Source organism: Solanum lycopersicum, chromosome 8 (genome assembly GCF_036512215.1).
Source record: "Solanum lycopersicum chromosome 8, SLM_r2.1".
Lineage (NCBI taxonomy): Eukaryota > Viridiplantae > Streptophyta > Magnoliopsida > Solanales > Solanaceae > Solanum > Solanum lycopersicum.
Window position 1 is genome coordinate 20395488 of NC_090807.1, and position 16645 is coordinate 20412132.

Here is a 16645-nt window from a genome sequence, read left to right on the forward strand (position 1 = left end):
ACTAAACAGGTCGTTACTGTTTGTACTTTGTGTAAAGAAAGAACTAATGTCATTTATTTTTAATTTTTATTATTAGAAACTATTTTTTATTTTTAAAATGTTTAAGTTCATACAAAAAAAAATTAAAAGAATATTATGGACTAGAGGAATTATTACTTCTAACATAAATTTCAAATTGGAAAAAAAATAAGGTATATAATATAGCCTTTTAACTTTCTATAATAAAAAGTAAAATTTGAGGACAATCTAAAAATGTTCATCTAAAAAGGTACACCTTTTGAAAATTCGTCTAATCAAAAACATAACAGTACTGATCTAACAAATGTGTAGTTCTTCATTATTGTAAGTCATACGATAAGTTATTATTTAAGTTTAATGAAATACGCTCACCATTCCAATAAGTTTTAGATTTTGTGTTTTCTTATTAAAAATATCATATCTTAATATTCAAGAAAAAATAGTTTGTACTAATGGACTATACATGTGAAGAACTTGTCCTGGTGATAATGCATATAAACATAGATACTAAAATCTATAAATAATTCCAAACACTTTCAGTGTAATTCAAAATCGTTACAATTTGATTGAGATGTAGTTGACTAAAAGTAAAATTTGTTTTATCCTTTTACCATGGAATTTATTGGAGAAAATTACACATCAAAAGAAAGAGTTTGTTGTTAATACATTGAAAAATAAGTGAATGAATCTCTAGTATATTATGTAGTAGTTTGAATGTGTAAGCGAGTATAAAAATATATTAATAAAAGGGAAAACTCCTTGCATACAAACAAAGTCATTAAATTCATGTCATTTACATAAATTAGATTTATAAAATATAAAAAATTGGTAATACTAAAATGTAATAAAATAGTATTTTTCATATTTGAAGAACGTCGACAACTTGTAGTTTCACTATATCCCTCTGAGTTGAAAAATACACATCCTCAATTAACACTAAATTATACTCAAATCAACATAAAAAACACATATCCTTCAATTAAAAAGAAACCAGATTCAAATAAAGATGACACATACAAATCCATTAATTAAAAATAAAATAGTCTCCAATCAAGTTATAAATACATAGATCCATCTATTAAGATCAAACTAGACGCTAATCAAGTTTAAAAATATTGATCCAATAAATCAAAAGAAACTAGATTCAAATTAAGTTGAAAACTACGGATCCATGAATTAAAAAGAAACTAGAGTCAAATCAAGCGGAAGAACACAGATCCATCTGTAAAATGAAACTAGACTCAAATCCGGTTGAAAACTAAATTCATCCATTAAAAATCCAATACTCAAATCAAGATGAAAAAAATACATATCCAGCAATTAAAAAAAAACTAATTTCAAATTAAGTTTAAAAGTAAATTCCATTGATTAAAAAAAGGTAGACTTAAATAAAGTTGAAAAAACATATATCCATCAATTAAAAATAAACTAAACTCAAATCGAGCTGAAAACTCTTAATCATCAAGTAAAAAGAAATTAAACACAAATCAAGGTGAATAACACATATCCATCAATAAAAATGAAATAACGCTAAAATAAGGATGAGAAACACATATCCTTTACTGAAGAAGAAGAAACAAGACTCAAATCAAGCTGGAAAAAGTACAACTCCATCAATAAAATAGAAACGGGTCACAAATCAAGTTATAACAAAATCCAAATTTACCAATAAAAAAGAAATAAGACTTAAATCAAGCTGAAAAACAGAAATTCATCAATAGAAATTAAACTAGACTTAATATAGGCTGAAAAATACAGATCCATCAATTAAAAAGAAAAAAGATTAGAATCAAGTCGTAAAAGACATATCCATCTCTTAAAAAGAAACTAGATTCATTTCAAACAATGAATAAAAAGAAACACTAATATAGAGCTATCCAATAGGCACCCAAGATGACAATCCTCTATTCACTCATAGAGATACACAACAATCTAATCAAAAATACTAATCATCTATATAGAAAAAAGGAATAAATAGATGAACCTTTCAATCCCAGGTTACAAATACAACAATAATTTCAGAATAGAAGGACACAAATCTTAATTATACAAGAAGAGAATCATCGACGCACACCAAAGAGGGCCATGAGTGTTGATCATCAAAAATAGAACATGAACCTAAATGATATTGTGCAATCTCCTCACTATCGACTTATTCAGTAGAGAGAGAAAGTTGAGAAGTTAAATTACGAATTATCTATTGAAAACCCTAGTAATATAATAGTTGATATAGTAAAAGGCTTCTTTTTTTGCATGGGCCATTTTATCTTGGCCTTTTTTTATGGAAAAATTACATAAGCAAAGACCTTTTATTTTATAATTACCAATTTAAGTATGGTTTTTATTTATTACTATTTTTGTCAACTTTTAGCTATATTAATTTAAAACAATTTTAGAACCCATTTATTCCTTTTTATTCAATTTTTAAACAAAGTAAAACGTATTCGCTCAAGTCATATCCTCTCTCGCTCTTTTCTTTTTCTTTCTCCTTCTCCTCGTCTCATCTCGTCTGTTCAAAAAATTAGGGGTTCTATTTTTTTCTCCATTTTTCTGCATGACTTTTAATGGAAGAAGGTATTAGAAGAAGTCCGCGTCTAGTGAGGGATATTAATACTTCGAATCCGAAAGTTTATCGAAGAAGTCGAAAGAAGCTATTAGTTTCGTCTTCTACTTCTATGGATGAAGTTCCAAGTTTTAGTTTGGGAATCTCACAAATATCGGGGGAGAAGAACAATGAGGAATAGAAGAAGAAGCAAAATAATGCTAAAAAATGAGTTAAAGAGGTTAAAACAATGAAGAAATCGAAAAAAATATGTGTTACTTTGGCATCTACATTGAAGAAACTCGTTGACAGTGATGATGATTTTGAGGATTTACCTCTTCAATTTCAGTAAAAAAGTTTGAAAAATAAAGATGGATTGGAGAAGAAAAAGCTGGTGAATGATGGAAAAACACGAAATCATTTAACCAAACGTGTCATTCTACCAGAGAGTAGATATCTTGTATGTGCTAGTACTTCTTAGTTATTTGTTGTTTAGCAATGGTTGTGTGATGATTCCTGCTTTTTTTTTGGATGTAGTATGTGAAATTCATCTTCAATTGAACTTTAATTCAATTTTAATTCATCTTTAATTCAACTTTAATTCATCTTTTATTCAACTGATTACTACATTTCTTCGACACATAGTATGTGAAATTCATCTTCATACATCTTTAGTATGTAGTAACACATTTTTGATTCATGTTTAATGCATATGCAGGATCGTAAATTCTGAAAAACATCCTGATTTGTATATTTCGAGTAGGTGGTCATGTTACACTCATCATAGTGTCATTGAACAAATCAAACTATCTTTATATGATAAACAACTTGAGTTGTTTAGGAATACATGTTTTGGGTACTTTCTTGACCTTCCAAAATCGAGCACACAACTACAACTTATGCATTGTCTTATAAATAGAGAGTTAAAACACACACCGGATGATGTGTTTACTATTGAAATAAATAACAAAAAAATATTTTTTGGTCTTAGATAATTGGGGATAATTACGGGCTTAAATTGTGTTAGTGATGACACTTCTATCAATGTTCCCAATTCTAGATATAGTTTGATGAGTAGTTATTTTCTGGAAAAAATCATAATTCCAAAGAGTCATCTACGCGCACTGTTTTTAGCTAAAAAATTCATAGATGATGACTCAGCTGTTTCATTGGTTGTTCTATACTTCATTAATGACTTTTTATTTTCATATGAGGACAACGAATACCATATTAGCAATAGAGATTCTTACCTTGTGGAAAGTGGAATATTTAATTTATATCCGTGGGGTTTAGATGTCTACAAAAATATGTCTGATTCTTTGAGGCATGAGCTTAAGTCAACACATAGGTACTATAGAATTGGTGGTTTGCCTCTTTCTCGTCAAATTAGGATATTTGAGTGTTGTTCAAGGTTGATGAAGATATAGCTATTCGTGTTGCTGATTCTATTCCAAGAATATTGAATTGGAAGACAATTGCACAAAGTCCATGGAACTTTGTGGTGTCTGATATTGGTCAAAGGTCTTTGGAGGTGTATGATTCATTTCCGGCAAGGGGTGGGGTGAATTTAGGGTAAAAAATATTGTTGAGATTCTTTCGGTTGTTTTACCATATTATTTAAGTGTGGTTAAGTTCTATGATAAGTGTCCTGAATTGAAGGGAACACCAAAATACAATGAAATAAATGAGTTCGAGAAAATTGAGTTTCATTTCATAACTAAAGGTGTTCCCAGAGAACAAGAGGATTCACTGTAAGTATTATCAAATATGTGTTTTTTTGTAGTATTAAATTGATTTTTTTATAATAATTTTATATTGAATTTTGTAAGGATTATTGAGTTTTCGTTGCTGGATTTGTGGAGTTTAAAGTAAAGGCCAACATATTCTAAATCAACAAGTAAAGGCAGACATTCTCCGAAAGAGATTTGGAGCTATATTATGGGAATATGCAAGAAGGAAGCAAGCGAGTGACCTTCAAAGTTTAGACGAAAGACCAGTTAGATAAAGGAATATAGTTATATTAGTTAGTATGACTATGAAAACTATATAATTTAAAAATTTGTAGTTACTATGTCTATGAAAAACTGTATTGGGCTATTTTGTAAGTCTTGATATTATATACCTAACTGTGTTGTTTATATGTAAGTCTTCTATTTGAAGTTGTTCCTTCTTTGTGTCCCTATTGATGTTGTCATGGTAATTGTTTCAGGATTTTCAAATGAACAGAGCATACTCAATACTAATCTTAAAATTTCCACAAGTGAATTAAACCTGAATTAAACTTGAATTAAATCTATATTACACAAATGGTAACAAGTGAATTAAACCAGAATTAAAGTTATATTTATACAAATGCTAACAAGGAAATTAAACCTAATCTAAAGTTGTATTACACAAATAATAACAAGTGAATTAAACTTTGAATTAAAGCTATATTACACAAAAACTAACAAACCAAAAACATACCAAACATCACCCAAATTCACCAACCTCACAAATATACTAAGCAAGACATTTCCAAGCCTCAAGCTCTACTAGGTTATTCAAGTAAACTATATCATTTCATCTATATATCATATTGTAACTATAGACATAGAAACATTCCAGTAAACTGAATAACATGAGATTTCACAATTAAGAAAGCACTCTATTAAACTGAATAACAAAGATTGCGGAACTAAATATATAAACCATAAAACCGAACATGATCCAAATTCGTAGAGTCAATAAGCTTCTTGAAAAAACTACTATAACAAATTATTTTCTTATTCTTGATCATAAGGTCTGACATTTTTGCAAGTCTTCCTGTTGTGATCATGTTGTCCACAATTGCTGCATGTAATTTTCGCCTTCTTTAATCCATCTTCTCTCAGTTGAGTATGTCTTTTATATCCATTTTTGATATGTCAACAATAAATTTTTTCTTGTATAGTAAGCCGAACAATATTTCTCGTAACCAGTCTGTTTTATTGTTAAAATGGCCAAAGCATGTGGACATGGTAACTCATCCAATTGAAATCTCTCACATGTGCATGTACGTTGGTGAAGTAAAGCACACCGCTATATTAGTCGTATTTTTTCTGCACATCATTAAAGAGTGTATTACTAATATTAAAAGACTAGAGAGAGACATATAGATTAATCTGCTAGAAGAGCATCACTTTGCTAACAACTGAATTAAATCTTAATAAAATCTAAATTAAAAATTTATTACACAAATGCTAACAGGTGAATTAAATCTGTATCTATTGTGATCATGGCTTGCATATAAATAAGTTAGAAATTGAATTACACAAATGCTAACAAGTGAATCAAATATGAAGAGAAATTGTATTACACAGATGCTAACAAATGAACTAAAACTGAATTGAAGTTGAATTATACATATGCTAACAAGTGAATTAAACCTGAATTAAAGTTGTATTACACAGATGCTAACAAGTGAACTAAACTTGAATTGAAGTTGAATTACAAAGATGCTAACAAGTGAATTACACATTAATTAAAGTTGTATTATACAAATGCTAACAAGTGAATTAAACCGAAATTAAAGTTGTATTATGCAGATGCTAACAAGTGAACTAAAACAGAATTGAAGTTGTATTACGCAGATGCTAACAAGTGAATTACACATTAATTAAAGTTGTATTACACAGATGTTAACAAGTAATTACACATTAATTAAAGTTGTATCACACAGATGCTAACAAGTAAACTAAAACTGAATTGAAGTTATATGACACAGATGCTAACAAGTGAATTAAACCTGAATAAAATTATATTACACAAATGCTAACAACTGAATTAAACCTGAATTAAAGCTGTATTACACGGATGCTAAGAAGTGAACTAAAACTGAATTGAAGTTTATTACACAAATGCTAACAACTGAATTAAACCTGAATTGCAGTTGTATTACACAGATGCTAACAAGTGAATTAAAACTGAATTGAAGTTGTATTACACAGATGCTAACAAGTGAATTAAAGTTATATTACACAGTGTTAACAAGTGAATTTAACCGGAATTAAAGTTGTATTACACGGATGCTAACAAGTGAACTAAAACTGAATTGAAGTTGTATTACACAAATGCTAACAAGTGAATTAAACATGAATTTTAGTTGTATTACACAAATGCTAACAGGTGAATTAAACTTGAATTTAAATTGTATTACACAGATGCTAACAAGTGAACTAAAACTGAATTGAAGTTGTATTACATAGATGCTAACAAGTGAATTAAACTTGAATTAAGGTTGTATTACACAGATGCTAACAAGTTAATCAAACCGGAATTAAAGTTGTATTACACGGATGCTAACAACTGAACTAAAACTGAATTGAAGTTGTATTACACAAATGCTAACAAGTGAATTAAATATGAATTAAACATGTATTACACAAATGCTAACAAGTGAACTAAAACTTAATTGAAGTTGTATTACACAAATTCTAACAAGTGAATTAAACCTGAATTAAAGTTGTATTACACAGATGCTGACAACAGATCATACTTATTAGAGAAGAGAACTGAATACCAGACACTCACAGGAACTTTAATCAAACGAAATCTCAACATAAATAATCAAACAAAAAGGCACACAAGTAACGTAAACATAAATCAAACGAAATGTCACCATAAATCCACACAAAAAGAAGAAATTAAATTTTTAAGACCACAATTGCAAGCTTACATTAAAGGATTAGTTAAGTGCAATGGATACAAACAAAAATCTCATATTGCAGTGCAATCAACCTAAACTAAGAGAGATTACTCAACACTAACCTTCAAATTACAATGGCGAGAGAAAATTGAAGTAGCCGGAAAAAAATTGCAATCGCGAGAGATAAAAAATTGCAATCGCGGGCGTGGGAAAGATTTGGGGCGAGAGAAAAAATACGAAGTTGAATATTCAATTAAATTGACACTTCTCGTTAAAAAAATAATACTGAAAAATATGGAAATTATTTTTTAAATAGTAGACACACAAGTTATTTTCTCTTTTTTTATCGAGTGTTTACCATTCATTATAGGAAAAATTACTTAAATACACTACTTTAATTATCCTAATAACCATTGATCCCCACTTATTTTAAAAATTTCAAAAATCCCTTATTCCCCCCATTTAAAAAAATATAAAAGATACATCATGATTTCCCACCCCTTTTTCACCCAATTGGCAGTTTTACTTTACCAAAACTTAATCCTAGTTCAAGCTACCCACATCCCCATTAACATCCCCAATTAAAATTTACCATATTAATTTTTATTCCTTTTCCTTTTTATTCCCCTACATTGTAGGTGTACCATTGTCTACTTTTAATTCCCCATTCCACACGTTACAGGTTAATAATAAAATTTGAATTCCAGTTCAAATTTACAGCCATATCTATTTGATACTTTGTAGGAGTCTCCTTCTTTCTAACCAGATTTTATAAGTTTGTAAAGGGTAAACATTTTCTCCTTCATTCTCTTCATCGTGTCTCCTTCATTCTCTTCATTGTGTGAGTTTACAAGCATCATAGAAGAGTGTGGTAATTCCAAACTGTTTATGATTCTGATGATGAGCAGTGGGCTGAGAATAGATCTAAGAGATTGCATGATCCATTGTTGATGAAGAACAACAATGTACTTGAGCAAAAGAAGAAGACTGAAGAAATCAACAAAAAAAGGCCAAGAAAAGTTACATCAACTGTTTCAAGACCCACACTTTCTAAGGTATGTGTTTAAAATTCATAATTTTGTGTTTTTGTTTATAAAACCCTAATTTTAAATTGTTGTATGTTGTAGCAAACTGAAATTAACAATGAAGATTGATTCAATACATTCAAATTAATGTACAACCAACATGTTTTTGTACATTGTATAGTGTGTATCAGATTCATAATATTTGTCAATGATTTTGAGTTTTGTATCACTGAAAGCACTGTGTCTGTAAAATTTTAAGAATCTACAGTAAAATTTCGATTAGTAAAAGCATTACGTGGTTTTCAGTTTTAAGGACCACAATATGGTAATAATTTTGTGGTTTTTACTTAGTAAAATAAAACTGTGTAGTACAGTTGTAGCATGTATCAGATACACCAAGTCTAGTAACAATGTTTATAAGTTCAGTTAATACGATGTATCATATACATATTATAAATCCAATGTCTTATAATTTTGACTTTAATGTATCATATACATTCACTTAAAATTTAATATGAAGGTTTTTATATAATGTAGTAGTTTGCAGTTATAGAATCTATCATATACATCTTATAAATTATATTTAATTTAGGAATATGATTATGATGTATCATATACATCCATATAAATACAGTGCATGAATTATGTTATTTTATTTTTTGTATAAACTGGGCATGAATTATATTATTAAAAAAATTTCAGCACATCCATTGAGGTTTTGAGCTACTTTAATTTTGATTTTGTGAATAAAATCAAAGTATCAATAAAAGACGAGGGAGTTGCACTGTTTAAGAAAACAATTTTTGGACCATATTTGGAAATTCCAAAGTGTAATTTCCAGGGTTAGATTACCAAGTGTTTGCTGTTGTTGGAGGTGGGACATGAAAATAAAGATGTACTGCATGTTCGTCATACTAATGGGAATGTATTGGCGTTTGGAATGAAGGAATTTGCCATTGTAACTGGCCTAAAATGCAAAGGAAATGTTAAGGAATTTTCGTATCCTAATTCAACTTCGAGCTGGTTATTACAAAAATATTTCCCTTATTATCAAACGGGTATAAAAAAGAGTCGATTGATACAACGTTTTGCAATGGGTAATTGGGAGACCACACAGGAATCTGTGGAAATGGCAATAATATACTTCATCAATACTTTCTTGTTATGCCATCTTGGAGAGACCTTCATACGTATAGAAGTATTTCTAATTGTCAAAGATTGTAGGTATGAAATGTATCCTTGGGGTAAGATTGCATTTAATTAGCTGATTACATCACTCAGGCAAGACTTCAACCAAAGCAAACATATGTATCGCTTATTGGGTATGCCTTTTGCACTCAACGTTTGAATTTACGAATGTGCATCTACTCTAAGTCCAAACATTGCTGTTAAAGTGGCGAATGGTATTCCGAGGATATGTAATTGGACAGTGGTAGCTGAAAAGCCAAAATATGAAAAGTTACTGACTAGCATTTTCTCCGAGGAAACATTAATTTTAAATTATCTTTTAATATTGTATTTATAAGCTTTATAATTTTTGTTGTAAATAATTGTTTTTTTGTCATACATAACATTGTTATTACATTTACACATTTTAATTGTAGAATACTTGTTCAAACATTGCACCAACGCAAGATGAGCTGAAATTCCTTGATTTACCCGAAAGTCAAGAGGTCAATAGAAATGAAGTATCTACGCCACCTGTTCGTGCAAAAAAAGTGCATACTAAAGATAAGTTAGGTTTTGAGGATTTTTCAACAAGCCCTCCTGATCATTTATTGAGAAGATCATCTCGTGTATCTGATACATTATCTCCACCACCATCCAAGACGAGAAAGAATACTGATACACATAAAACAAAGGGTTTGAAAACTTTGTCAAAGCAGTCAATGCCGCAGTTAAATCAGTCATTCTCAATGCCAGCTGAAGAACATACCCCGCCTGCTAATGTATCTTCTGCCCATGTATCTTCACAAGTCTCAAAAGATAAGTCTGTATATCCCGATATTGACGAATTTAAACAACATATGAAGGAAAACATAAGTAACATTATTTATTTTTTAATGTTAATTCTTACATATAAATTGGAATCGGTAATTTTTTTTTAATAGGTTGACAACAAATTTGAGTATCTTGTGAATTTGATAAAGGCTAATCACATTGAGGTGATGAATTCTAGGAATAGGGAGGATGCCCAACAATCAAAGGTAATGTATTATGTATGTGTATTTTCGCTGTATTTTATAAATTTCATAGGTCATTATGTTACAAATTCATTTAATGAAGGATATGGGCGGCAAGTCTATACCAAACATGGTTGAAGTTTCCGATGAAGAAGGCAATGATGGACACCAAGCAACCTCTCTGATACAAATGGAAGTTGATGTTGACAATCAGGTTTAATTTACTTTATTAAATTTGTAAATAAAATTATATAATTTATCATTAACTTAATTTTATTTACAAAATAAAGAATGAAGATACGTTGAAGAATCATCAAGTAATGAAGGATGTTTCAGAACTTCAATCCCAAATTCAGATACTCATCATACTGATGAAACATGTGAACATAGCAAGGTAACTATAGCAGGTTAATGTCATTATTAGTATTAATACAAATTTTAAATGATACATGAAAATGTGCAATTATGATTCGTTTAATTTTAATTATTTTATTACGATACATTGCAGTTTAATTGGATTAGTATGATACATGTATTTTACTATTCACATATGTATTTTCCAAGTTACTGTGTATTATACTAAAATTTTGTATTTATTGTGTATATGATACATTCCATTGCCCGATACATATCTATATGACTAGTTAAATTTGTTTGTCTCATCTATATAATTCGTAGTTTGCTTTTATATGTCTTTGATACATTAAAAATCATTTTGTGTATAATAATTTGATGTTTAAGGTATCATAAATTGATCAGTACATTTTTTATTCAGGATGCTCCATTAGCACAAACGCCACATCATTTATCTGAAGGAACAACGAACGAAGATACATCGGTAATTTAATCTTCATGTATCATATCAGTATCATATGTCTATCAATATATTTTTACTTATCAGTGTAAACCATGTAGGATTCTACATTATCTGGTTCAATATCTCCAGATACACGCGAAGCCATGAATATGCTTTTTCCTGAGCTAGGAAGTCTGCCTACTAATGCAAATCATCAGGTGTTTACCGAAAATCAAAGTTTGCTTTCGGACAGTCAATTACCAACTGACATTCCAATCACAGATATTGTTGTCCGAAGCAAAATAAATACTCCTCATGTACGTATCCAGATGCCTTCGAGAAACTGCAAATCCCCTTATTTAATTTCATTTGGGTCAAGTGAAAAAGGTAAAGCGGTCATGACTGATGTAATGCGTCCAAATTTTTCATTTCAAGGATGTGAGATCACAAACCAAGCCCCTTCATATCTGATTGATGAGTTTATTGAGTGGGTTACTACAGGGCTTCTTAAAGCTCATTCAAAAAAGTAAGTTTTCTATAATTGTACTGAATCTGATAAATTTTCCAATTGCAGCTATTGTTACAATTTTGAATAACATATTTTCATTACGCTTAATGCTACAGGAAACCATCAGTAGATAAATACAAATCAAAAGCATCTTCATTGGGTTTTGAAATGATGGATTATGTCGTTGCTTTTCCGACAAATAAGAATTGGTTTTATGCCATGTCTCAGCCTAAGAACTATTGGACTTATAAGGTAAATAGATGCTTTTATAATGATGTATATGATACTTTGTGTTCGTATGTTATGTATACATATCAAAATCATGTATCACTTTCAGCAATAAGTATTTTTTTTAATTAAATGTTTCTCAAATGCATAATTATTTTTATATCTTATTCGCAGCGCATCGATGTTATTTTTTACTACCTTCTTAAAAAATCAAAACTTCGAAGCATGGATCAATACAGATACACAACAGTCAATTGTTTGTTCAGCACACATATCAACAATACCCATGATAGGTATTATAACAATGAGGATGATGATGATAATAGTACCCAAGAACACATTGATCGTGCAAGAGCTGTATCAATACATGAGAGGTCAATAATCAACGTCATGAAAGGTTTTTCAATACCAGCTGGGTTACCATGGCATCTAGTGGATGATGTTTATATTTCGATCAATTATGATTGAGATTTTAATTGGGTATTAGCTGTTGTTGAATTGAATAATAGGGTAATACGCGTGTATGACTCTTCTTTGGGTACAAGGAAACGTGTTATTCTCACGAGATAAAAAAATTTTCAAGGATGTTACCTTCTTACCTGATTGACAATGGTTTCTTTGAAAACAATGAACGGGCAAACTGGTAAGCTCTTGATGCATACAAGGACAAACAAACGGGTGTACCTTTAGAGTCACATATTCCTTTCAACATTGAATACGCTGAAGGTATCATGCAACAAGAAGAAGATAGTCTGTAAGTATTTTCAATCAATTTTGGTCTACAATATATGTGTAAGCTATTTTACAAATTTATATTACGTATTTTAGAGTAGGGATTGCGGGTTATACGTAGCTACATTTGCAGAGTTTTTGAGTGACTAACTTGTTATACCACCTGATACTGATGGACATCTAGCAAATTACCTACGCAATAGATATGCTGCATTTTTATGGAGATACGACATCGACAAGGTCAATGGTGGATACGTAAGTGACAATGACGATCCACCAAATCCTAAGGGTCAATTCACAACACCAACTGAAGATGACATTGTTAACATAGATTAGTAATTAGCTGGGACAGGATGAACAAGTTTATATGTTGTTTTGTGTTGAAGACAATTATCTTTTGTTTTTTTCTAAAAGCTTATTGGTATTACAATAGTTTGTTAGTTATTAATGTTATGTTTTTTAAGTTATTGTTTTAGAAACAGTTGTTGCTTTATAAAGTCAAGGTACAAATTTTTTAGTGTTTCAGTTTATGTAATTTTGATAGCTAATTTACAAAATGAAGTATATGACACTTTTGTTCTAATGTGTATGATACATTATTATTTTATTTTTAAGTTTTTGTCACTTATAAAAATGATGTATATGATACATAGGTTATTATATGTACATGATATTGCAGTTATATACTTAGCAACTTGAATTATACGAATGTATATGATACATCATATACATAAACAAACTAAACCCTGATTTATATTACAGTAAAAAGCACCACTGGAATGTACTATATCAACATTATAGTTCATAAGGTCTTACACACGAAACATGTCGTACACATTTGAACAAGTCAAGTTTTGGGACTCTAGAATAACTCATAATGGAGGATACACGAAAAATATAACATATTTTCACTCATATCAATGTATTTGATACATAATATACACAAATAAACTCAGCTTGAGTTACTGTTACACTGAAACCCAAACACTGTTGAATAAAATATATCAAATTTATAACTAATAAGGATGTACACACGAATCATATAGTAAACAATTGAGCAAATCAATTTTTTTGTACACTTGAATATCTCAAAATACAATATATACGGAACATATAACATCCTTTCAATACTATTCATGTATATGATACATCACATACACAAACAAACTCCTATATCATTACCATTACATTGAAAACGCACCACTGTTGAATCTATTTATTTATAAAATTTGGAGTTTAAATTTGGCACATAATTAAACTGCAAAGTCATATATTTGAACATCAAATTAAGTTGTGTAACCAATAAACTTTATTTAGTCCAAATTATAAGCAAAAACATGGATAGAAGTACCATGAACACTAATGTCCTATTTTAAAACATTCTTTCAATTCTCTTTCGGGAAGAAAGTACAAGTTCTCCTGTTATGTCCTTCTTGTCCACACTGCCCACAACAATTATTGTTCACTATTATTTTCTCATTCGCATTTTTCATTCTTCGATTTCTTGGTCGTCCAGCAAACCTTCTGTACCTAGGTGGCCAGACAATTTCATCTAAAACACATTCTGAAATGTTCCAATCCTCCTTATCTGGCATTGGAACCATTAGAACCTTGTACGTTTTTTCTAATGCATACGACTTGTAGTAATCAGAGCAATATGGGTGCAAATTGGTAACATTCTTGTTCTTCAAAGCTGCAATTGCGTGTGCGCAAGGTATCTCATCATGTTGAAACCTTCAACATGTGCAAGTTTACCTCTCAAGGCATACAATGTATCTTTTTTCTGGCTTCATGAACTGTGAAAATATATTCAGATGATGGAACAACCTAAAAATTTAAGAAGTTAGTGATACATTACGTAATATACAATTTAGATATCATTTAAAAAAAACACTTAACGTTGAAAATCAATTTGTATCTGATACATAAAACAGAAATTCAATAAAATTGATAAATACCTTCATCTTTGAACTTTTAGATGCGTTTACAATCAATATCTCCTCAAATCTTCGGCCCAATGTGACCTTTGTATATGACGCTATTTCTCTATTTTTATAGTTCCAACTACCAAATAAAAGTCTAGCTTCCTCCAAGAAGTCTATTATAGTTAACTTACGTGCATCGACAAGGCATCCATTGATACACTCAGCGATGTTCGAAGTCATCATTCTACCTCTGTTTATGGTGAATGAACTCTTGACCACTTCTCATAACCAGCTTCTTCAAGGTAATCCTTCACTATATGATCAACCTTCACAACTTTAGCCATTAATTTATCAAAATCTTCCTTTCTGTATGCTTTTGCCATTGAGTAAAATATATCACATATTGTTTTTTTACTCCTTTTGAAGCTTGAACATACATTCTTCCAAAGATGTCATATGCATGCACAATGAGGTACGTTTGGGTATACAATGCTTACACTCTTTATGATACTTTTATTTCTATCTGATACAATACACATGTTTTCACGCTAACCAAATGCATTTTTGAAATTTTTGAAGAACCATGTACACGAACAGTCATTTTTAGTGTCTACAACACCATATGCCAATGGCAATATGCATCCTAATTACAAAGAATATCACATTTAACTTCACGATACACGATGTTTACACTAACATATATTAATATAACTATAATATAGGTTATACATGACATCAAAATTATAACAGTCATACCTGCACCATTGAGTGTGCTTGCTGATACAAAAGTACCCTTGTAAGCCCCGCCAAGATGTTCAACGTCCACTACAACTACAGGACTGCAGTAGTCAAACCCTCTTATCAACGGTCTTGGGGCTATGAACAGATACATGAATTTATTATCTTCCTTCTTTTGCATCCTTATATATGAATTTGGATACACTTTATTTAGCATCCATATGTATCTCGACATCTTTTTATATCCTTCTGATGGCTTACCCTTGAGCATTTCTAGTGCACGTTCTCTAGCACGCCATGCTTGTTAGTACGATATATCAACCCCATACAATTCTCTAATATCTTCAATTACATCTTGAGGTGTATGGATTCTTTTATGATTTACCAATATAGGGGCAGTCACACCACTAATAAATCCAAATGTTGCTTGTACTTTTGTTAGTATCCTATCCCGCATCGGACATGTATGTTCACTATTGAAATATCTCACTTTGAATACATCAGATTTTTTTATGCAAGATGATTTTAATGTCCATCCACATTGGTCGCTGAAGCAAACCAACACATAGTTGTCCAAAATTTTTAATTCGTTCAATTCATATAAGAAAAGCAATGCTATAAATATAATAACAAGATATAGATTGCTTATAATTATGTATCAGATACAATATAAATAAATAATAGAGAAAAACAAACAGATCATAGAGTAAGCATTCAAATACCTTTTCTTATCCGATCTTTTTACTCGAAAATTGAAGTTGTTCTTTATTTTATATTTAGTCATTACAGTAACGAGTGTACCTTTGTCCTTATACAACTGGCCAATCTTCACTTCAGTACTATTGGAATCAGTTATGTAATTCGTAGCATTTAATTCTGGAATATAATCAATGTCACAAATTCTCGACTCGACCAGAGCAAGAGCTTCAGTATCTCTTCGGTACCTTCCACGCATAAGACTTCACCTGATGAACAATCAAAATTACGTATATCCCCAACAATTTTATCGTTTGTATCAACACAAAGCGGATACATGCCAATTCCAGATGCATTCTTTTTCACTTCGAAATAAAGTTTCACACCCATGTCGTTTTTGATTTTCAACGGACATGAGCTTCCCTCGAAAATGTATCGTATTTCAATATTCTTTGTAACAATGTCGATCTCAAGCTCTGCTAAAATCAACGTTTTCATATTCACAAATGAAATGGAATGGCCAACAACAATTCCATCAACTTTGTAACCTTCATAATTAATATCGCTTACCCAAATTCCAGAATGCCG

General features: G+C 30.3%; 2 protein-coding genes across 2 annotated transcripts; one reads left to right on the plus strand and one right to left on the minus strand.

Moving 5' to 3' along the window:
- The first annotated feature begins 2810 nt into the window (after window positions 1–2810).
- Window positions 2811–12434, plus strand: LOC138337848 (uncharacterized). Its single transcript, XM_069288281.1, has 11 exons — window positions 2811–2908; window positions 3279–3282; window positions 3972–4121; window positions 8135–8281; window positions 9856–10245; window positions 10363–10458; window positions 10508–10648; window positions 11210–11272; window positions 11350–11756; window positions 11855–11990; window positions 12141–12434. The coding sequence occupies exons 1-11, from the start codon at window positions 2811–2813 to the stop codon at window positions 12432–12434; spliced, it is 1926 nt and encodes a 641-aa protein (XP_069144382.1).
- Window positions 12435–14083: 1649 nt separating this feature from the next.
- On the minus strand, window positions 14084–15006 carry LOC138337849 (uncharacterized). Its single transcript, XM_069288282.1, has 3 exons — window positions 14893–15006; window positions 14468–14525; window positions 14084–14391 (listed from the first exon to the last, which is right to left on the minus strand). The coding sequence occupies exons 1-3, from the start codon at window positions 15004–15006 to the stop codon at window positions 14084–14086; spliced, it is 480 nt and encodes a 159-aa protein (XP_069144383.1).
- Window positions 15007–16645: the final 1639 nt, after the last annotated feature.

Excerpts from the sequence above, each read along its gene's own strand:
- LOC138337848 (XM_069288281.1), top strand. The coding sequence starts at position 2,811 with ATGAAGAAATCGAAAAAAATATGTGTTACTTTGGCATCTACATTGAAG. Across the intron at positions 10,459-10,507 it reads AGGATGCCCAACAATCAAAG|GTCATTATGTTACAAATTCA; the intron begins GTAATGTATTAT and ends TAAATTTCATAG. Across the intron at positions 11,757-11,854 it reads CTTAAAGCTCATTCAAAAAA|GAAACCATCAGTAGATAAAT; the intron begins GTAAGTTTTCTA and ends TTAATGCTACAG.
- LOC138337849 (XM_069288282.1), bottom strand. The coding sequence starts at position 15,006 with ATGGCAAAAGCATACAGAAAGGAAGATTTTGATAAATTAATGGCTAAA. Across the intron at positions 14,526-14,892 it reads GTTATGAGAAGTGGTCAAGA|GTTGTTCCATCATCTGAATA; the intron begins GTTCATTCACCA and ends TTAAATTTTTAG. Across the intron at positions 14,392-14,467 it reads AGCCAGAAAAAAGATACATT|CTTTGAAGAACAAGAATGTT; the intron begins GTATGCCTTGAG and ends ACGCAATTGCAG.